This window comes from Rhinichthys klamathensis, unplaced genomic scaffold, assembly GCF_029890125.1.
Source record: "Rhinichthys klamathensis goyatoka isolate OS25496 unplaced genomic scaffold, OSU_Roscu_1.1 h1tg000036l_1, whole genome shotgun sequence".
Classification (NCBI taxonomy): Eukaryota; Metazoa; Chordata; class Actinopteri; order Cypriniformes; family Leuciscidae; genus Rhinichthys; species Rhinichthys klamathensis.
The window spans coordinates 7,802,842-7,824,805 of record NW_026606584.1 but is presented as its reverse complement, the minus strand read 5'-3'; the positions used below and the strand labels follow the sequence as shown (position 1 = coordinate 7,824,805).

Sequence of the window (21,964 nt, the reverse complement as noted above, 5' to 3'; positions counted from 1 at the left end):
TTTAAATAAGATTAATACAATTTTATTTCAATCGTTAAAACAGCTGAAAAGGGAGAAAAAATTTTTTTTACAGTCTATGATAGGCTTTGCTTTGCAGGCTATATACTGAGTTTGGGTTTAACAATGGTTTAATAAAAGGTTTAATAAAAAACTGTGTTTAACAAGGATAATCCCTGATTATTACTTTACTTTATTTATTTATCTATTGATTTATTAAACGGAGATTCTACACAAAAGACGGGGACAGCGTCAATTGAAAAGCCAATCGCTGTCAAGAAAGTACGCATGCGCATTAGTTCGTGTTCGCCTCCCCTCAGCATTGCTCAGTGCTCTTGCTCTATCATATCATAGTTCTCTTTGTGAGATTTTCAAGCTGCAGAGATGACCGATGTCCGACAGTCGCCAGAAGCTGACAACCAAAGCTACGGAAAAGAGCCACAATGTAACCATTTAACAGACATTAAAAGGGGAATTGAGTTATAGCAATCGACAGAATGTTCTAGAATGGTCATGTGATGTCCGGAGACCAGTTATGTCGCACTTTAAAAAAAAAAATACTCTGACGTACATGTCTGTTTCTTACAGGAGTTCGTTCGTCGTCGTCGTAAAAATAAACGTGATCATTTGTAAAACAGCGTTTCGGAGTTATTTCGGGTATAAAAAAAGAGTGAGGTTTCCGTGGAATACATTTTAAAGGAATATTTTCTCTGTGTTAGAGGCGCGAGGGGGAAGAAGAGAACACGTGAGGGGTCTTGTCCAATGGGATTGGACGCTTTCAGCAGGAGGGTATAAATACCAGGCGGTTGCCGTGAGAGACATCCGCCATTGATGACTAACCTTTAAAAGAAACAGAGTTATTTCAAATATATATGATGTTAATTTGTTCTGTTGGCGTTGAAAACTAAGCTCAAAAATCTTTCAGTCGTTTTCTAAGAGGGTTTTTCGGGCGCAAAGCATCAACAAGATTCTTCGATTGGTGAAGTTTTCCAGCAGAGCTCCTCCTGCACTGCAAGCGTCTGTCTCAGTTCGGCAGTTTAAACTTTCTTTGTTGTGCCCGAGACGGAAAGGTAAAATTTTGGGTCCAAGTTGAACTAGCTTCATTTAGCTAGCGGAATGGTTAGGGGAGGGACTGTTAACTGAGCTCAATGTCAGCATCTGACGGGGCGGGGTAATGTGTGGCTAGCCGTGCTAAAGCTAGCCAGGCGCCATTTTGTAGCTCGAGGCTTGACAACTCGGTCATCGGGGAATTAATGTAAACCCGTGTCTTAATTGCTTAAATTGTATTATATGCTTGTATACGTTCCTAATACTTATAACATAAGCAGAGGCGACACTTCTGTGGCATTCCTATTGAGCCGGAAGTTGGTATTGCGTCATCCATAAGAAGGTCATCGGGTTTATGTAACGCATGTCCCTGGATTGAGTAAAGGAACAAACATTTTTTTCATATGAACACAACACAATGCATATTTCACTCTGAGCATAAGGAGCTGGTTTTAGTTCAATATTATATTGCTGGACAATTTTGTTAACATACGAAGTCTCTTTCTGGCCTGAATAACGTTAGATGAATGTTATTATCATGTGTGCAGTCTCAAATTTGTCCAATTGGCATGCTCTTGGCCACAATAAACACACAAATTGTCACAACGTCGCTACATTTGTATAAACGAATTGTAAAATTTGTTAGAAAATAATCACGAAACAATTATTTTTCCTTCCAATGGACAACCTTTCCTTCTCTTCTCCTCTTCCCTCCCCTCCAGAAACATAAATACTCCCTACTCAATCATAAGCAAACCAATGTGACTCTAAATGTTTTTATATAGCTTACAAAAAAAATTAATAAAATGGCATTTAACTTTTTTTCTTCTTTTTTTTCCTTGTATAAATAAATTTGTAAGTCCTTAGGTTTCATGTACAATGATTTTTCCCTTTTTTTCTTTTATCTAAATAAAGTACACATAATGATCAATGTAACTTGTAAATGTTTTTGAGTATGAGAAAACAAAATAAGTTTGGGGTAAGTGTAATGAAGAATAACCTCTGCAGTTGAGCTGAATAAAGCTTGCTCAGAGACAATTAAAATAATTCTGTGACTTTAAAGCACAAAAGTAATAGTATGAAGGTGTTTTCATTTATCGTTTTACTAATGGGTAACAAGTCTTGAAGAGCATTTCGAGTTGGTAAGTGAAGTGACAATAAATTTTGGATACATTTGTATTACTACTTGCTTTTTGTACTATTAATTTGCCTTGGAAAAATGTTGCAGTAATAAACATTTCTGAGTTGTTTTTTTAAGTTTGATTGAAGTTTAGTTTTTGATAAATGTCGCATTAGCTAAACGCCACTGGTATATATTTTTAATGTGCTGGATAATCTTATGGGAGAAAAAAAATGGTCTCATGTTCAAACTTTGATTTACTGCATTTTAACTGTCAAGTGTCTGTACGGATATCCGTTTATTTATTTTAAAATTATTTTGGGTGGAGTAAGACTGATCTTGTACTTCAACTTGTGAAGATGACTTGATGTCTAGTGGAGCTAAAAGGCATTGTAATATTTGTTTATTGGGCAATAGAGGGCAGTGCATACCGCAGCAAACCTGCAATAGGTCCTGAGCACTGGACTTCAGTGCAGTATTTGATTAGTTAGAAATTTTCAAAGCTATTACATTGACTTTTATACTTGTGTGATTCAAATAGGCTTGTTCTGATTTGCCTAGAGATAATAATCAGCAGTGCAGAATACCATGAGTATGTTGACACTGCTCTCCCTGTTTACAGTGGCACAGACAGTGGATGTGTAATGCTCGCTGAGCTGCCTAGGCGAAGCTGCGAAAACCCTTTCCATACTGGTCACCGCTCCCTGGATCAGTTCTGGCGATGTCTGCTGCGAAACCCCCACAGAATTTCACCATGAATGGGAACCCCCCTCCCCCCCAGTTCAAGAACCCCAAAAAGCCTGGACGCCTCACCAATCAGTTGCAGTATCTAGAAAAAGTGGTGGTTAAATCTCTGTGGAGACACCACTTCTCCTGGCCTTTCAGACAGCCTGTGGATGCAGTCAGACTCAATTTGCCAGTAAGTCTCGCAGTGCTCTTTTTTCCCCCCCATATTTTTTTTACTGCAATTTTTTATTAATTTATAGCTATTTTACTGATTACAGTTTGTATGTTTTAATCTTTAGTAACATGCTTTAAAATAGTTTTTATATTTAATTTAGGATTATTATGCAATCATCAAGAACCCAATGGACTTGACTACCATTAGAAAGCGTCTTGATAACAATTACTACTGGAAGGCTATGGAGTGTGTAGAAGACTTCAACACCATGTTCACAAACTGTTACGTGTACAATCGGGTGAGGTCTTGTTTTGTGTAAAAAAATGTAAGTTGAAGATTTGATTTTCGACATTTGGTCACAGACATTTTGTGTATGTGTGTGGTTCCAGCCAGGAGATGATATTGTTAAGATGGCTCAAGACCTTGAGAAGTATTTTTTGGAGAAGGTGGCACAGATGCCTCAGGATGAGTTTGAGATCTCTGCTCTGACAACTAAAGCTCCTCTAAAAGGGGGAAGGAAGTCTACAACAGGTATTCTCACCCTAAAATTTTTCTATTTAAATAGATTAATACCAAATTACTATATGTTTTAGGTTTTTGCGTTGTGTTTGACAGTTGACTGTGGAAACTAAATTTACCTTTGCATGTTTCTGCAGGGTTAAAGATGAGACCGCAGTCTCCTGTGTCTGAGGTTGTTTTCCAGCAAACAGTGACTGTCATTCCTCCAGATGCTCTACACACAATTCCCTCTGCTCCCTTGTCTGCACAACTAACAGCCAAAGTCAGTTCCAAACCACCTGCACTTTTAACATGTCATGTCTTATCAGTATCATAAGTATCCTTGCCAAGTGAACTCCTAGATCTCAAGGCATTGTTACTCTTTGTAAGCCTCGTAATTACAGTGATTTGATAAGAACATCAATTAGAAAATTGATAGTAGTTAGAAAAGAAATTAAAAGAGATATATGATAGTTATAAAATGAATTAAAAGAGTAAAAAGATGATACATAGATAAACTTCTCATCTGGCAAAACACCAGTGTATCATATTTTTCACATATCATACACAAAGCAAGAAAGTGATGCTTCAGTGATTTGTCATGTCGTAGAGACACTGTGTGTTTGGATGCTAAAAGCAAAACCACTTACGTTGGCCTTCCAAAAAATTAAATGAAATGAAATTAGGTTAAGATTTATTTATAAAGCTGTTCCTGAGCAGTACATCCTAAAAGTTTGCATTACAAGTGCATTTTTTTCTGAGGACAGCTTCCTGAACCTGGGAGAGTACAACACCAGTTATACACTAAGATCCATTTGCCTCTCTGAAATGTTCTGCTCAAGTTCCACTTTATTATCTTTATTTTCAGAATACGATGAAAACCATTTTTAGAAAACCGACATCATTATTAATGTGTTTTTACAACTGCTTAAAGCCATGGAAGCTGAAGCTCACGATTATGGTAAGGGGTGTTACTTTTCCTACACACGCTTGAGGCGTTTGGACAATCACAACGCATTGGGTCTGCTGGACAGGCTAGCAATAGCTAGCTAGCTATGAAAGCATAAGATCCCACCCTCCCTTCAGAACGCTCTCTAAAGCCACTCCTCCTTCAGACAGGGATGCAAACTTGTCACCTTTTGTTGCATTTGCCAGTTTTGAATCCAAAATAGGTCACGTGTGATTTGTGTAGATCCGCTGAGTTTTTAAAATGGGGATGGGGTTATGTGTCCGTGTGTGCAACTGCTTTCAAACGCTTTTGTGCAAATTTGTGTGTGGCACAAAGGCAAGGGGTTCTATTTTCAACATGTTTTTGCAGTGTTGATGATTGTAGCCACTCACAGGCATCTCTGTTGAAAGCAATGGGCAATCAGAGTTGTTTACTGTAGCTAAGTCAATCCATTCCTCTCTTTTTGCGTGAGTGAGCTCAGTCAGTCATGCTATAAAGGGAGCACTCTTTGCGGGCTTTCTGTATATAATCCATTCACAATTTAAAGAAAAGTTTTGGTTGTCATGCTTTCAAGAGGACCAACATTCACTTATACTGCAAATTTAATTATGCGAATTGTTCCGCGAGTCTCTCCTGAAATTGCTATGACTGACAGTGTTAACTGAAGACTGGATAAAACATCTGACAAGCCGATGTCAAATTAAGAATTGGTGTGCATTACGTGTTGTAGTGTAAATGCAGACTAATAGACCTGCAACTGCAACATAGACGGGAATAAGAAAAAGTATGTATGTGTTGTCTGAATACGTTTAGCAGCTTCTAATGCCTGACTCATACTACATGAGTTTTAGGCCAATTTAACCCTGATTTTCCCTTCCCGAGAATCTGAGAAAAAATCTTGTCGAGGACTTCGATCGGTTCCGATGTTCGGCGTATATTATCTGGTAATGTGAGGCGTTCACAGATCGAATCTTGCACCTCCCGATCTGCCCTCACACAAATCTCAAATGTCGCCCCCTCAAAACGACCCCCCTGAAAGAATGACAAAAATATATTTAAAAAAAATTAATAATAAATGGACGCGCGAGCTACATGTAGTAACTTTAGCGGCTATGAGTTTCATTTACCACACACACGCTGAAGCACTTGTGACGCTCAAGCTGTTTTTTTGCCTATGAGGACACAAATGCATGAACTTCCTCTCCATACTCTAGATCCGCTCTGAAAGTCACTTCATGAGCATTTAACCTTCATTTGAAAAAACTATCGTCATGTCATAAACACAGAAACTGAAAGGTCATCACAGCAACCCGTCAAAATACAGAAATATATTACTGTTGTACAGTAGAATTTACATACGTCTTAATCTAATAATAATACTAACACTAATACAAATAAATTATCAAAACTTTATTTTTTAAGGAATAATACATTTTTCTTCCATGTTTTAATTTTAACAGTAAAGCACATTGTGCAGCACGTTGTTTGACAAAAAGTTTGTTTAATTTAATATGATTAAAATAAATTTAATTAATGTTTTGACTTCATTTGATTACCAGAAAAACACAACACCGAATTTGTGTGAAAAAAAATAAATAAAATTCTAGAATTTTTTTAAAATCTTGTATAAGTTTAATAATTGTTTATAGTAAAAGTGTCATGATTTCAATTAATTAGACATGATTTTTGATTACTAAAAATTTTACACCACGTATCCGTAACACGCATACGGATATTTTCGGGGGATCTAGCACCGACACTATTTTCGGGGGATCTACCCCCCCTGAAAAAAATCCTAGGGGAAACGCTGACCAGATAGTAATACCATAGACTTAAAAAAAAAAGATAGACGACGCACCTTCACTCTCTTCCATTGGTGAAAAGTGAAGCCGCCAAAGTCCTAATATGGCGCTGACATCTTGCGCAGATTTGGGACCTGATTCTTATGTGAAGCCGCGCAATCAAGGTCCCCCCCTCACTCTCGCAGAAACCGTTATTACAGTTTACTGCAGAACAACTCATTATGTCAGTGTGAAATAAACAGTTATGGACATGTAGAAATTAAAGCTGAAGCTCCAATCTCCTCCTGAATATCCCCCAAAAAGTCCATTGGTGTCTCAGTGACTACTTTGTTTATAGAAGCTGTCAATCATTAGCCTGGTTCTACCAGACTCTCGTAAATTTCATTTGTACAGAGAGTCTGGCCTTGCTCCATTGAGAAACGTTTACTTCCTTGTAGGCGGGTTCTCTGTTAAAGTTCAAAACTATTGGATCTGCCCAGAGTCACTCAGGATCTGCCATAACCAATCGCTAACGTGTGGTCATGCGCCGAAACCGGCTGGAAACAAGTCCGAATTCCATATTCATCAATCTAAATATCTAAATGCTAAACCTCTCTTTCTTGTATTTGTGAAAGAATTTTAAAAATACCTCTTTTCAATTAAGTTGTCTGAGAACAAAAAAAGTCTTAAAAACATCTGTTTGTAATTATTTTCCTTTTTTCAGTGTCATGTAATTCTCTTAACTTGTTAATGTTTATTTTATATTATCCCCCTACTGTTTTATTTGTTTTGTTTTTTATTATTATTTTTTTGTTTGTTTTTGTATTATGTTTTCTGTTATTACTTGTGTATTGTTTTAAACAATAAAAAAACAAGTCCGAATGATCAGAGGATTATGTTTAGAATAAGATCTGTCTGTCAGAAGTCTGAAGTCTGTCAACGAGAGCTGCATGTTTTGTTCATTGAATTTAAGAGTTCAAGGAACAATTCTACATTCTAAATGTATATTTGACTCTAAGGACAGTGATGTATTCAGTCAACTGTCGAAGCTGGGTGTAATCATTAACAATACGGCGCTGCGGTCATTTCGGATCTGCCGCAAATGCTGTACAGTGATCATCGTGCACGCCGAGCTGCCCAGCACGAACTCCTAACCTTTCTGCCTCCCTCACTTGGTCCTCCATTAGTGCAACAAGAGGAGACGACAACAACTATCGGCTTTGCATCTCTATCGTTCGCCTTAGCTAACTCATTCACCACTAGCGGAGTGAGCTGGAAAATTCAACTTTTCCCGAACCCCGTCGGGAGGAGGGCTACAACATCATGGCCACCAACAACACTTAGCAAACATTGATCTTGCTCCAGCTTTAACTTCTGTATATTTGGCAGTTTTGCAACAACGGACCGAATAGATTTTCTCACGTCTTTCTCCGCTGCCATCACTGAACTCCAACTCAAACTGACGCGCTACATCAACGTCATCGTTCTCAGCCACTCCCTCTATTCGCTGATTGGTCCTACAAAAAATTTATTTCTGGAAACCTAAGAATACACAGCAGTCCCAGACGTAGTACTGAAGGAAAATGAAATTGAGCTGAAGTGCGTAGGAGGGCGGAGCCAGGCTAGTCAATCATGACGTCACATTCCCGTTTTTATAGCATCAAATACCTAACTATCAGGATGTGAAGAGAGTTTCGACCAGTATAACAAAGAGTGTTGCCTACCCTACCTTTAACATTATATTAAGGTTAGGAGCAAATTTTTGACCAAAATTCTATTTCACGGTATGACTAATTTATTTTTCTTGGTAAATGATATATTTCACGATATAGTTATTTATATATGTAGTTATTCTCGAAAAATCGACAAAAAGGGCTTTGTATAATAAATAAACCCAAATACTTTAGAAATGAAAAGTACTTCACCTTGTTTGATTTTTCTTTTATTTGGTAAGTTATTTCTTTAGTAAACTATTTTGATAGCTAAATATAGTAAACAAAACACACTCATCAACTTTTAGATGAACTGCCCCCAACTGATTGATATTAAATACAACTCATAGGTGCAATTAAACTTTAAATAAAGTGTTGCTGAATAATTTTTCAATCTCATGGTATTGCTTTACTTCATCAATCAGTTTATAATATCTGAATATTTTATATTGAAGTCAACTATTCTATTCATAATAAATTAGTTACTTCCTTTTAATGTTGTTGGATATTAGTAATACTAGTTATGTTTAAATGTGTTCCCCGGTACATTTTTGACTAGAAGGAGAGCAGCAGTATGAAAACCGAACAGCAGCTACTGTTCGTGTTGACTAAGTAGTCTAGTTTAAATTATACGCACCTTGTAACTGCGTCATTTTTTTTACCATAGCCCGGTGAACACTGACACACCGCGCTCCCTCTCAGTGCGTGTGCGTGTGCGCGCGCGTCTTTTGCATCAGTAAAATGCAATCGGTAAATTTGAGTGTCAAGTTGTAATCACGTAGCGAATCAAAGGAAGATTTTATCAGCTGCTTCAGTGGCCAATTGTTTGGAGTTAGAAATATATAACTCGCGCTGCATATTTATTAATTTTGCCTCAGATACAGGATTATACATTCTCTTTAACAAGCAGGTTGTTCATTACCACGGCAAACGCTTGTGTGCCATGCTGAATGCGATTTTCGTGTTGAAAAAGTATACATAAGAGACGGAAAGATGCAGATAACTATACATTATTTAAGGTTTTTTCTATTCTTTACGATATTGATATATGAACTGTTGTCATTAATGCTTTCCCCGTTGCGAACAAAGGGGTAATCCATCGACCGGAAGTTGAAGTCGGCCGGGGGCCGCCATCTTGTAGCAGAACTTCACTTGCGTTAGCATTTCCATTGACTCCCATTCATTTTGGCGTCACTTTGACAGCGAATAACTTTACATCTGAGGCGTTTAAAGACTCCATTTGTCCATTATTTATTTCTGAAGAAACACGACAATGTATAAAAGGCTCCATTACCTTCTATGTTACGTTATGGCCCCGTAGAAACAGATTTAGTAAAAATAGGCTAACGATTGCGTCATAACCACTCGACTCTCTGTCGCGCTGTACAGAAATTACCGTGTAGACAGAAGTAGAAACTCGCGCGCAATCGGGGGGACGTCGAGGCATTAAGTCAAGGGAGAAGCCCATAGAGAGTTGTAAAGCTGGTCCTGCTGCGAGCTCATGGACAGCTAATACTCACGATCTCCGGCGGCTCTGCAAGTTTCGGAAGGGAATGATTCAGATTCCTCTTGACACAGCTACTAGAAGATTAACGTCTGTCAGACAGATTGCTCACGTCATCAAGCTTAGTTTGAGTCGGTTTGAGTCTGCGCGTCAGGAACGGAAGTGCTCAAAAATCGCTAAAAATGGGCTTCAACTGTCTCAACTGAGTTCCAATGAGATGGCTCTGTCCATTTCTTTTACTGTCTATGGTTGCGAAGGTGCACTCCTCTAAACTGTAGCTACGGGTGCTGCACTGCTCTAATTAACTGCTGCGCCTTTCCCCCCGAAAATATCATGTTAACAACAACCCTTTAGAAAACGTAATTCCTTTGTGGATCCTCTTGATCTGCTTTCTCCATGTTTCTTTGACAAATCTCAGTGTCTCAGTCTCACGCACGCTGCAGGCGAGTTAACCACGCCCGGTAACGATATATACCGCCCAGCCCTAAATGAGACCCAATGTTTGGCAAGGATTAAATGGTGTAGTTATGCCTCTTTGACTCAGATGAGTTACTTTGTTGTATCTCTCTTAAGTCACTTGGTGTGTGACTATTATGGAAATAGTATGCTAAAGGTGGGATTGTAGGAGAAAATATTTGAGCATTAGTTGTTTTAACTGCAATCCACATCTATCTAAATCAATGGTCTCATTTTCTTTCAGTTGAAAAATGGCGTGAAAAGAAAAGCGGACACTACGACCCCTACTGCCTCTTCCATCACCAGCTGCGAGTCATCCCCTTGTGTAACCGGACCAAAAGTCCTAAAGTTATTCTCCAGGCGAGGCAGTGGCCGACCCATCAAACCTCCCTGTAAAGACCTTCCTGAATCACCACCACAGCATCAAGTGGGCAGAAGGACCAAACTCTCTGAGAGACTCAAATGCTGCTGTGCCATCCTAAAGGAGATGTTTGCCAAAAAGCATTCCGCTTATGCCTGGCCCTTTTATAAGCCTGTGGATGCTAAGTCACTGGGCCTTGATGATTATCATGAAATCATTCACCAACCCATGGATATGAGTACAATAAAAGTGAGTACCACTATTGTGTTAATATAACTGGAAAATCTTTGCTCACTATTATTGTGCTATGTAATTGGCTTTTTTTATTTTTACAGAAAAAGATGGAAACCCGTGAGTACATGGATGCATTGCAATTTGCTGCAGATATGCGGCTCATGTTCTCAAACTGCTACAAATACAATCCACCAGGCCATGAGGTTGTGGGAATGGCAAGGAAACTCCAGGTGTGTCTTTTGGTGGTTTGATCATTTGTCAAAACCATTGCTCGTCTTATCTTCCTGATTCCTTTTAGAAATGCAATATCTGCATATTGTTCTCAGGAAATTAAGTTTTTCCTCACAGGCTAAATATTGGTCTTTTTTTTTTTTTTTCAGGATGTTTTTGAGTTTCGCTTCTCTAAGATTCCTGATGAGCCGAGGAATGCAGCCCCAACCTCGAGTCAGAACAGGGTAAAGAAGGAGAGAGCACACAGTCCGTCCAGCTCTGAGAGCAGTGACAGCGAATCATCGTCTCCATCAGAAGACTCCTCAGACACAGAGGAGGATGAAGAGGAGAGAGCGCAGAGGCTCGCCAACCTGGAGAAACAGGTAAGACTTGCATGTAGACATTTGAGTCCTTTCATGCATACATTTGCTGTCCCAAAACAGTTCTTCATTGGCACGCTCCCAATGTGACGACTCTTGCAAAAGGTTTGTATCAACATTACGCTGCCTCCTTCAACAAATTCTATGGCAGTGTTGAATGCATCCTTGGTAGCGAAAGCAATTCCAGATGTTCTTCACCAAGAAGCGAAAGAGGTGTTTATGAATCTGCTTATACTGTACACTCTAAACTGAAAGGTCTTCACAAATAAGTCTGCGGAATTATTGGATCAATTTTTACTTGTGTATAGGAGTGGACGATGTGGCAAAAAAATACCATAAATTATTTGTTTTTTCATGCAGGCTCACTATCCACGATCTTCCACGATAGTTTTTTTTTTTTTTTTCATGTTGATTTTTAAGGGTGGGTTGCACCTATAAGGATTAAATTAAGCAAAGTTTAGAGCTAATCAAGGATTTGTTGATCTGGGTTTTATTTTAAATCGAGTTGTGCTCCACTTAATTTTAAACACAGATTAACAAATCAGGGAATAGAATTCTAAACTGTGTTAAACATATTCCTCTTCTTTTCTTTGTCCGACACCGAGGTGCACCGAGATGAGAGACGGATCCGCATCCCAGACTCAATAGCAAGCGTAAGCTTTCATGTAAAGCTGAAATTTATCCTTACAAGTTAACAAAATATAGAAGAAAAAACAATGACAGACTATTTAGGCCAAAGTAGGGGTGGGTCAAAATCTTATTTCACTTAATATTATTTAATTATTTTAACTTTGTTATTAAAAATTAGATCAAAGATACAAATTACAAATAATAAGTAAGATACAAATGAAGCAAACAGTGCTTTAGATTTTTTTTTTTTTTTTCATTTCTTGCTTGACTGCTACTGTTAAATAGATCTACTGTAGCTGAAAAAAAGTTATGTAAAAAATAAAACTGCATAATACATTGTATAAATTAAATATACATTTATTCTTATTAAAGCTAAAGCTACTCAGTCAAGGGCAATGAGTGAGTTTCTCTTTTTCATTTGCTCTCAAAAGTGATCAAAATAGAGCATCACTTTTTGAAAGTAACTACTGTATCGATTAAATCATTACACCACCAGGTGGCAACAAGTGACTGTTAAATTTATTTGTTTATTGAATCATTAAAGAGATTCTTTCAAAAACGCTGATTCATCCAGTAATGAAACAAGGGAAGTATTTATGGGTGTCAGTTATGAAGTTTCATGATGGTTTGGATGCATTTGTACTGTAGGCAGTGAGAGGTAGGTTGCAGGGTTTTGAACTATAGATTGGGCGAATTTATTCTTTATGCCATTTCTGTTTTTACTCTCCAGCTGAAAGCAGTACGCGAGCAGCTGCAGTTACTGACCCAAACACCTCTCTTGAAACCAAAGAAAAGGGAAAAGTCTAAGAAGAAAAGGAAGAAAGAGAGAGAGTCCAGTAAGCGAAAAGGTGAAGAAACGAAGAAATCTGCAAAAATACAGAAAAGGTCAAACAGCAGCAAGTCATCAGGGTAAGAATACGTTTTATAAGTGTTGGTGCGAACATCTTTCCTGGCTGTTTCCACACTAAAAATAATTTGTTTGTTTTTACTCTGGCACATTATTCTCAGAGAGATCAAAATTATGTAAACTCTGTTCTCAGGCGGAAGGAGAGTAGAGCATGTGACTCCGAAGAAGAGATGAACACTGTACCCATGTCTTATGAGGAGAAACGGCAACTGAGTCTAGACATTAACAAGCTTCCTGGGGACAAGCTTGGCAAAGTAGTGAACATCATCAAGGCTCGAGAACCCCTGCTCAGGGACACAGACCCTGAGGAGATTGAGATCGACTTTGAGACTCTTAAACCTTCAACTCTTCGAGCTCTTGAGTGCTACGTTGTAACTTGCCTTCGGAAGAAACCGAAAGAAACAGACAGTGAGTAATATTCAGTCATTATTAACAGCTTTTCAAGCTGGGACATATTTTATGGAAATCTATGTAAATTGAAGGATGTGAGAAGTAGTACTAAAAGCCTGTTCACACCACGTGTGATATGACTAAATACATGCAAATATGAAATATATGTTCAGAGTCAGAAAAAAAAAAGTCATCATTATAAGGAAAAAGAAAAACAAGTCTTTTTTGAACAGTGTTTTGGCCTCCATGTATCCTGAATTTGCTCAGCAAGGGCTATTTTTCTGTACAAAACAGGCACATACTCTAGATAATTTTATTATTATTTATTTTCCTTCTCATTATTTGAAAAGACAAGGTTACAGGCAACCCTGTTTACAATTTTGTAGAGCAGCAGTGCCTCATTCTCTTCATTTTTAATTTGGTCAGACATTAAAAAAACACTGTAAAACAGCCTTCAAGAAATACAAATTTATGTGTAAAGGGAAAAAGTTTAGCTTAAATTTATGGGTAATCTGTTTACATTTTTAGAAACGAAGTCACAAAAGAAGTCTAAAATCAAGGAAATGGATAAAGAGCTGCAGCACACAACTGGAGAACCAAACTCCAGTAAAAAGGCCAAAAGTGAGTATATTTAAAAATAATTATTTATTATTTAATAAAAATGTAATTGTATAAATGCAAATATAAACATGTATTTTTTCTTTCTTTCTCTGTGCAGTTGAAACGGAAGGTGAGTTTAAAGACACGACCCGTCCGTCTCGTCTGAGTGAAAGCAGCAGCAGCTCGTCCAGCTCTGACAGCAGTAGTAGTGACTCTAGCTCCTCTGATAGCTGTGACTCTGATTCAGGTTAGCTGCTTCACACCTACCCACCAAACCTTTTATTCACCCACTGTCTCTCAGGCCAGTCTGTGCCCCCCGCTATCAATCTGGCCCCTGATTCAGAAAACAAACCAAAAATTGTAAAGCTTACTTGGACATCCCCAGTGTTATAAACTCTTCTATTTATTTCACTACTGGACAACAAAGTACATGAAACGTTACGCAGTTGTTGTTTTTTCTCTACTCAATTAAAAAAAAAATTGGTGTTTGTTCCTTTTTTTCACTACTTGTCCCATCTCTCTCTTTTTGTAATAAAATTGTGCACTTTTGGCTCCAAATAATGATAAAATTATTAGTCACGTAAGAGGTCCCTCACTCTTTCAGTTGTTTTTTTATTTGGGTGCTATTATTTATTTGTTGTTTTCCTGTGTTCCATGTTTTGTTCTTGTTTTCATCACAATCACTTATTTATGTTGGTGCTGTAGTTTAAGATTGAGACCAGTTGGATCTTAGTGTGGCGTTTTCCTGAAGTTGATTTAGCATTTAGGTTAAAAACACTAAGAAGTGCCAGTTTTCAATTCGGACCTTCATCAAACATAGCACAGTAGTTTGTGCCATGCTATTGTCCCGGCTAAGAGTTACAGCTGGTCTGTTTTAAACTGCTGCACTCATTCATTATTATGTGATTCCATTGCTTTGTAATTTCACCTTTTGTACTTGTGTGATAGGTTATGCAGAGATGTATATGTAATGATAATCTACAATAGATTGTAAAAGCATACGTCAATATGTTGTATGTGAGGTACTTGGATTGTAAACTATAGTTGAAACATGGAAGCTAGGACCAAAACAAGCTTGTCATAAGCAACCACTTGTCCTGTTTTAAATCTATTGCATATTTTGTAGATGTGTGCATTTTATTTACCTAAACAGGTATAAAGCTTAACCTTTGAGCTTGGTGTTCAACACCCAGAGATTTAAATAAAACGCATTTTTGTAGACAACTGTTGTAAATTAAGATTAGTGTTGTGATTTCTTCCCCTTTTGTCATTTCACATTTTTTTTCCACTTTTGCTCCCGTCACAAAACACTTTTCACACATTGTGCACATTTTACTTGAAAATACCCAAATTTCAACCACTTGAAATTAAACTCGTTTATTATTATTATTTGTATTTATTATTATTTCAGTGACTGACACTTATAGCCCTTAATATACATACAGTTTCTTTTTTTATTAATGGAGCTCAAACAAAGAGATAGAAATGCCCATGGGATGGGCTTGGCCTTTCCCTCAGCCACGACTGAAGTGAAATGACCTCAGTGTGCATTGTGCGTGTCTTACAGAAAAGAAAGCTAAGAGGAAGCAAAGCAAAGCCCCTGGTCATGCCAACAAAAATAAAAACAAGGTAAAAAAACCACACAAGCCAATAAGAGTCCACAACCATTATTAAATGGCCTACTCCCACTCATTGATGATGGCACATGGAGCATTTCACTTCATGTAGGGCCAGATTTTTCCTGAGTGAAATATTGCCCCATTGTCCCCCTCCCCAAACAGGCAATGCGGCAGGCCGTTGCTGAGGTAAAGGACTCTTTTTCTGCCTCAGTCGTGACGTGCCAGTCTCGCCTAGCTTCACTAGTCTCAGAGGCAGACTCCAAAGACCTGCTTGCGTCACAGCAAGCAAATCATCCTGCCGAGGACACCATCACAGCATTCCCAGGTTAGGCTCAGTGCCTTTGTTCACACTTCAGTTCATGTTAATGTGTTTTCTGTGGCCACATTGCACAAAAATAATGAAATGACCTCCAAAAATGAAAACGGTTTCTTTTTTTTAATGCCTCGTCTAAATCTAAAACTGCATTTGGAGACCAGATGGATATCTGTAACTTTGATTTATCAGTTTAACACCTTTCTGTCCATTCCTTTGCTTCCACAACAGCGTTACACAGCCGGCTGCCTCCTCAGCCATCCAGACCTAGTGGCAAAGCTGCCCCTCTACCTCTTAAAACCTGCACTGCCCCCTTACCGCTCAGCCTACCTTCAGACCAGGCTCTCAGCCCTTTACGTAACATTTCCGCCACCTCCCCCTGTAAAGACAACACAACCACCCCACCCAAAGTTTCCCACGTTTCAATCACTCCACACCCACCCGCCACACTCCTTCCAGACCCATTGTTCCCCTGTAGTCCCACGCTCAGTCCCCTTGACCCGCAGGTATCTCAGGTTGTCCCCCCATCACCTTCTGCTGCAGAGAAGCCTCCACATAAGTCTGAGCAGGAAGGTAAGAGGTCGCTTGATGTGTCGACTCAACTCCCGCCGATCTCCGTCGCTCACTCTCTTTCCCCTCGCTCTGTTAACGATGTGCATCTGCAACTTTCCCCTTCCATTGTAGGTTAGCATTGTATGTTTGTCTGTAACTGGTGGTTTGTCGCCGAGTCTTGTCATCGATTTAATTTTTCTCTCCCAAGCTGCATGTCATTGCTGTGTCCGCTTGAATGTACGTATAAAACAGGATACCATTCAAGGCAAATTCCCATCTCTCTCTGTTTATCTCTCCTTCTCAATCTTGCAGGCATCCCTCCTCTTCTTTCACCACTGACCTCACCTCCTGCAGCCATGCCTGTCACAGGATCCCAGCCTACCTCCAGCTCTCTGTTCGAGGTAATTCTCTTTCTGCTGAACATATCTATATGGAGAGACACTATTTTGTACAGTTTATGTCATTCATTTAGTTAAATTAGGTCATTGTCATTAAAGGAAAAGGGGCTTTAAAATATAGTGTTGCAGACACTTTCTTAAAGGTACGCTACGCAACTTTTGGTGGTAATTACGTAAGTTGGGCTTTGGCTCAGCTCTTCAGCTTGAATCATGACTTGTGGCAAATGTGGTTACCAGCAAACATTTTGTTGTAAATGTGTAAATGTTATCACAAGTCAAAACTTGTACCCTTCTAAAAGGACATGAGGAAAATGTGTAAATTTATTTTGAGCAGTTAACTGCCCTCCACTGTTTTGATTCTTTGAAAACTGTTTCCAATAAAAAACATAAATGCAACACTTGACATTCAACAAAATTATTGCTATACATCTTACCTGTTGAGCAAGAAAAGGTCATTTCTGGGTCAGTTTTAAATCCTTGTTCTCGTTACCTCTGAAAAAGGTGTGCTGTGTCTGTTTTCCTAGGCAGCCATTCTGTTAAACATTGTTTGTCAAAAGAATTATATTATCAATATTTTTTTGTGTATTGTTGTTGCTGCAATGCGTTCATTTTATGAGACGTTGGCAGTTATGTAGTATCAGTTTAATAACAGCAATAAGTCCTCTTAAGCCTAGTTCACACTACATGATTTTAAAACGTCGGGCTGAACTGTGCGGTTCACACTACATGACTTGCTCTCTGTGAAATGTTCAAGTTGTTGAGCTAGTTCACACCACACGACACAACGTGATTGATCCGCAACAGGAGGTAACGCACTACACGAGTTGACGACAACTCTGTCACCCAATGATTCTATCTTGTCTACAAACCACGTTTTGTCACGAAAAATCACGCGATAAAACGAACCGGAAATGACGTGAAACAGCACGCGCGCCAATACCCAGCGAAGAAGACGAAGAACACAACACGCGAACATGCCTTGCTCTGATTGGCTGTAGCTCATGACATCACGTGAGCTTGAGTCGTGCGACAGCTCTGGATATCTAGCATGCTAGATATTTTTCTGGGCTCGGCGACGCGTCTATGAGGCGTCTGCGAGCGTCTTTGAAGCGTTGTTGGCTCTTTCATACTAACAGATTGGCGAGCGTTCATCGCCCGCTAATCCCCCGCGAGCTCAACGATTTGCAAATCGGGCTTAAAATCATGTAGTGTGAACTAGGCTTTAGCTGTTCAATTCACTGTAAACCAAAGCTTCTTGGGGCTTATTGCTATAACCATGTCACTACCAATACCTGACACATCTTGGTCACATATTAGGTAATGTAATTGAGAATTTGATTAATCTTTTTTTTCACCATTGGATGTGGTTTTCAAGCTAGCTGACATGTATTGGGCCCATGAGAAGTGGCTGATTGTAACAGTTGTACATGGTTTGATGAAGGGAAGGGACTAGACCAGTGACGGTAATAAAAAGGAATGGAATCTAAAAGGTCGTCTGCAATTGTATGATTATTCAAAGTAATTGGTGTAGCTGAGAAAAGAAGCGGTCAAAGCATTGATCCTTGTTGTATCCCACAGTCAACGGCATAGACTTTAAAGAATGAGGCTTTGTTTCTGGTAATGGTAAAAATGACTTGGAAAAATTGTCAAGAGCAAAATAAAATCTGCAGTCTGCCCAGGTGTTAATCAAAAGAAACAGTCCCGTCTTACTGCTTTTGAGGGGTTGCATAGGAATTCTGACTACATTCAAAGCCTGTAGAATATTTATTTGACTGTTGTGCAACAGTGGTAGCTCAAATGATGGTGCAGCACTGTCTATCTTTTTATCTATTTCTGGGATACCTACCAATATGACCTGACAATACAAGAAAATGTGGTTGGTCACTGTGTCAGTTAGGAGTCGTCCACCTGTCTAAATGGGCGGTGCTGATCCAGAGCCCTATATTAGGATCCACGCCAATGGACGCTCAAGCTCTTTTGGGTCGGGTGTATTCTGATTAGCTGTCAATGTTATTATCAACAGCTGAACTTCTTTTTATTCTAAACGTGAGTCCAGCGATATCATTACTCTGTTGTTAATCGTTATCCACTTTATTTGTAACGTAAAAGTGGGTGCTGCCATTTGTAACTTGAATGTGCAAGGCTTCTGGTGGCATACACTTTCCGTTATATTTAGCTGTAAAAAAATATATGTTTATGCCGCTTGTAATTGCAAACTGGTAATTATTGTATTATTTTGATTAGGGGTGTAATGATACACGTATTACGAACCGAACGATTCGTTGGATCATTTTTCCTGCCGACCAAATTTTTTGTTAGCAGTCGCGCTGGTGCAACCACCATAACGTTATTTGTTCATCCTTCAAATAAAACTAAAAGTTTCAAGATGTAGGAAAACTCACACTTATATAAAAATACAAAAAACATTCAACTACCATTGTAACCAGTAGTTGGCTGCCATTTCCACTCCCAAATATTTATTTTTTAATCGTTTTGCTTTTGAATTATTATTTCGACATTATGAATAAAAATGCTGCCCTCAAATATTAATCTGGAACCTTGCTAACTTAAAATAAAACTGTACATAGTAATAAATAGACTTAAATTATAGAAATTACAAAGGCATTTGTCAGTAATACAGTCAAAATGGAGGGAAATATTAATAACTGCATGCGATGCAGGTTGATTGAAGGTGTTCCTTTTAAATTTTCTGCTTGTGTGCCTAAAAATCACCTTGTGGGCTTTTTTAAAAATCAGGGAAGTTTCTCTGGCATGTCTTTCTTTTTTCTGTATCGAAAACGTACCGAACCATGACACCACTGTATCGTATCGAACCGAACCGTGAATTTTGTGAACCGTTACACCCCTAATTTTGATGTATTTTCATAGTTATAAACACTGGTTTGTAGCAAATAGTTGTACCATTTACTACATTTTGTTATTTTTCTAGATATTTGCCTATAGCCGCTAATAAAATCTCACACATACACAATTGCAAAATAAGGTGCATAGCTGTGGTTTGGACTTCCCTATTCTCATTAGAACAATCTGGTAAAGTTTGGCGTCACCATTTCTGGGGGTTTTCAAACGCTTTTCACCATTTCAAACGCTGATCAGATCCCAAAAGAAAACAACAAACAGTACTAATATGGTAATGGTATGCTGTGGTTCTACTGAAAAATCGCGTTCAACCACAAATGACTTTCTCTCTGCAGCAATGTACATTGTTGTCACCTCTGCACGAGAGTCCACTAACAAATGTGAGGGATGAGCAGAGCAGCCCTGAGACACTGGAAGAGCCCTCTGTTCAGCTGCACAAAATGCACGGTCAGCATTTCCTCTGCCGGTTTCCTCCGGAGTCCTTTCTCTTTTCCTTTTTCTCAATGGTTTCTTGACATGAGTTATTGTCACATTTTCTAGGAGCGAAACACGATTCCAGTGAACTATGCAAGTCTATTCAAGATGCCAAATCCTCCCTGCCTAAAAAGGTACAGATGCTTTACATGGGTACCAAGCAAAATATGCGCTCAATCTTTAGTTCTCTCTGATAACCTGGACCTATTCATATGCGTTTAAGGATATTGTCCTAAAGCATGCCGACTCCTGGACAAGCCTGGGTAAGATGGCTACTCAAACTCCTTGCCCCATCAAATCATCAAAGGAAAGTTTCCAGCAGTTTCGCAAAGTTGCCATCGAAAAAGAGGAACGAGAGAGAGCTCGTAAACTGCAGCTGGAGGCTGGTCGAGAGAAGAGCGGCACAGACAAAAGCAGGTATAAACGGAGTCTTGGTTTTCAGGCAACACAGTGTATAAAGTTGTGTTATGTAAGTTTCAATATGGAGGAGATTCAATCTCTGCCTGGCTGGCTGGAGACATGATTCCAGCTGACCACAGCTTCCCATGGCTCTGTTTCAAAACCTAGCGAGTGTGCGTAATGCATTCAAAATTTAATTTCTATTATTAATTTACACTCGTATCCCCATAGCCCACATTTGATTATTGTACGACTGTTCTCGCTGAACTAGCTGACAATGTGGCCTTTTAATGATTTCTAGTCTGACGCAGCAGCTCCAAAAGACTAAGCCAGACTCCCAGCCTTCAAAGCCAGAAGTGGAGTCAGCAGAGCTGCCTCTGATGGCAGCCATCTTGGATCCCCCCAAGCCGCCTGAGCCCTGCTCTCTTCCGCAGAGCTCTGTAGACAGAGAACGAGAGATGGCCCGCAGGAGAGAGCAGGAACGCCGCAGAAGAGAGGCCGTAAGTACTTCACACACTAAGTATTTAGATATTCAATTAAACATGTTAAAATATTTCAAGTATTTGAAAATATAGTGATTATGATATTTTATTAATCAAAGAATTGTCCTTTGTTGTTTGTATTGATTATTAAATGTTATGGTTTTATTATTATTTATAATAATAATGTTATATTTAACTCAGAAAAGCCATGCAGTATATGATGTTTTATTGACACGTACTTCTTTTTAATGCTCTTTCTCTAGATGTCAGGAGTCATTGATATGACCATGCAGAGTGACATAATGGCCACCTTTGAGAAGAACTTGGACTGAGATATAAACAAATAAAAAATGTGCTTGTTTGTGTTGCGCTTCTGTTCAGTGAACAGTGCAGGCCGTCTTTTCCCTTCCCATACTTGCTCCATGAGTCCTGGTGACTGAAACGGGTCTTGGTGTTTTGACAGGCAAAAAATACTGCAATACAGCTGCATCACTTGACATTTGTACTAAATTAGCTCTTGTAAAAATAAGAATACAGTAGTGGACATTGTACAATGTTGTAAGACCAATATTTGCACCATTAACAGTGTTGTGTATATTTTTTGAGGTTTTTTTTATATTTTGATAAGTTTGATGCTTGGATCCAGAAATGCCTGCACTGAAACGCTGCTGATTGTCTAAGGCAGTTTTGAAAGAGAAACATGTCTTGACGTTTCACAACAGTTTTTGTTATTCTGTATTTTTGTTTATAAAGAAGAATGTTTACTTCTCTTGATTATTATTGCCATCTGAATCTTTGACACATTCCATCACCCCTTCTGCTGTATGAATATTGCATAGCTGGTCGTCTTGCGCTAGCTGTTGTCAGAACTGTAAAGGATATTCCTGTGCAGGGCCCCGTCCCTGTTTATCCTATTAGCTAGTATTTCATATATTTGACTTATTAATGCAGCAATTTAAACAGAAAATGTGCTGGCTGCGTTAAACTTGTCCTGTTTAAGTTATATATACATATATATATATATATATATATTAAAAAAAAAATTCTGTAGTGTCAGAAATGTAATGTAAGCATGTGTGTATAAATATTTAGCGTTTTTTTACTGGGGGACAATTATTATAATTTTTTTCAGGTGTCTGTCTACGACGATTCAGACTTATTTAGAGTTAT

The 21,964-nt window shown here is 38.7% G+C and overlaps 1 protein-coding gene across 3 annotated transcripts; it reads left to right on the top strand.

The window, feature by feature from the left end:
• The first annotated feature begins 292 nt into the window (after nt 1-292).
• Nucleotides 293-21,812, top strand: brdt (bromodomain, testis-specific). Of its 3 annotated transcripts, none has more exons than XM_056246237.1 (21): nt 293-442; nt 2,787-3,083; nt 3,226-3,363; nt 3,455-3,596; nt 3,722-3,846; nt 10,210-10,575; nt 10,662-10,790; nt 10,941-11,153; nt 12,511-12,689; nt 12,821-13,095; nt 13,606-13,698; nt 13,796-13,924; nt 15,245-15,306; nt 15,459-15,621; nt 15,841-16,182; nt 16,474-16,562; nt 19,775-19,886; nt 19,980-20,047; nt 20,137-20,330; nt 20,614-20,812; nt 21,058-21,812. In XM_056246237.1, the coding sequence occupies exons 2-21, from the start codon at nt 2,886-2,888 to the stop codon at nt 21,124-21,126; spliced, it is 3,285 nt and encodes a 1,094-aa protein (XP_056102212.1). In that variant the 5' UTR covers nt 293-442; nt 2,787-2,885; the 3' UTR covers nt 21,127-21,812. The 3 variants fall into 3 exon arrangements, with proteins under 3 accessions (XP_056102212.1, XP_056102211.1, XP_056102213.1); XM_056246236.1 differs by having other exon boundaries at nt 300-1,067; XM_056246238.1 differs by lacking the exon at nt 15,841-16,182 and having other exon boundaries at nt 300-1,067.
• The last annotated feature ends 152 nt before the right edge of the window (nt 21,813-21,964 follow it).

Excerpts from the sequence above, each read along its gene's own strand:
- brdt (XM_056246237.1), top strand. The coding sequence starts at position 2,886 with ATGTCTGCTGCGAAACCCCCACAGAATTTCACCATGAATGGGAACCCC. Across the intron at positions 3,597-3,721 it reads GGGAAGGAAGTCTACAACAG|GGTTAAAGATGAGACCGCAG; the intron begins GTATTCTCACCC and ends ATGTTTCTGCAG. Across the intron at positions 20,048-20,136 it reads AATCCTCCCTGCCTAAAAAG|GATATTGTCCTAAAGCATGC; the intron begins GTACAGATGCTT and ends TATGCGTTTAAG.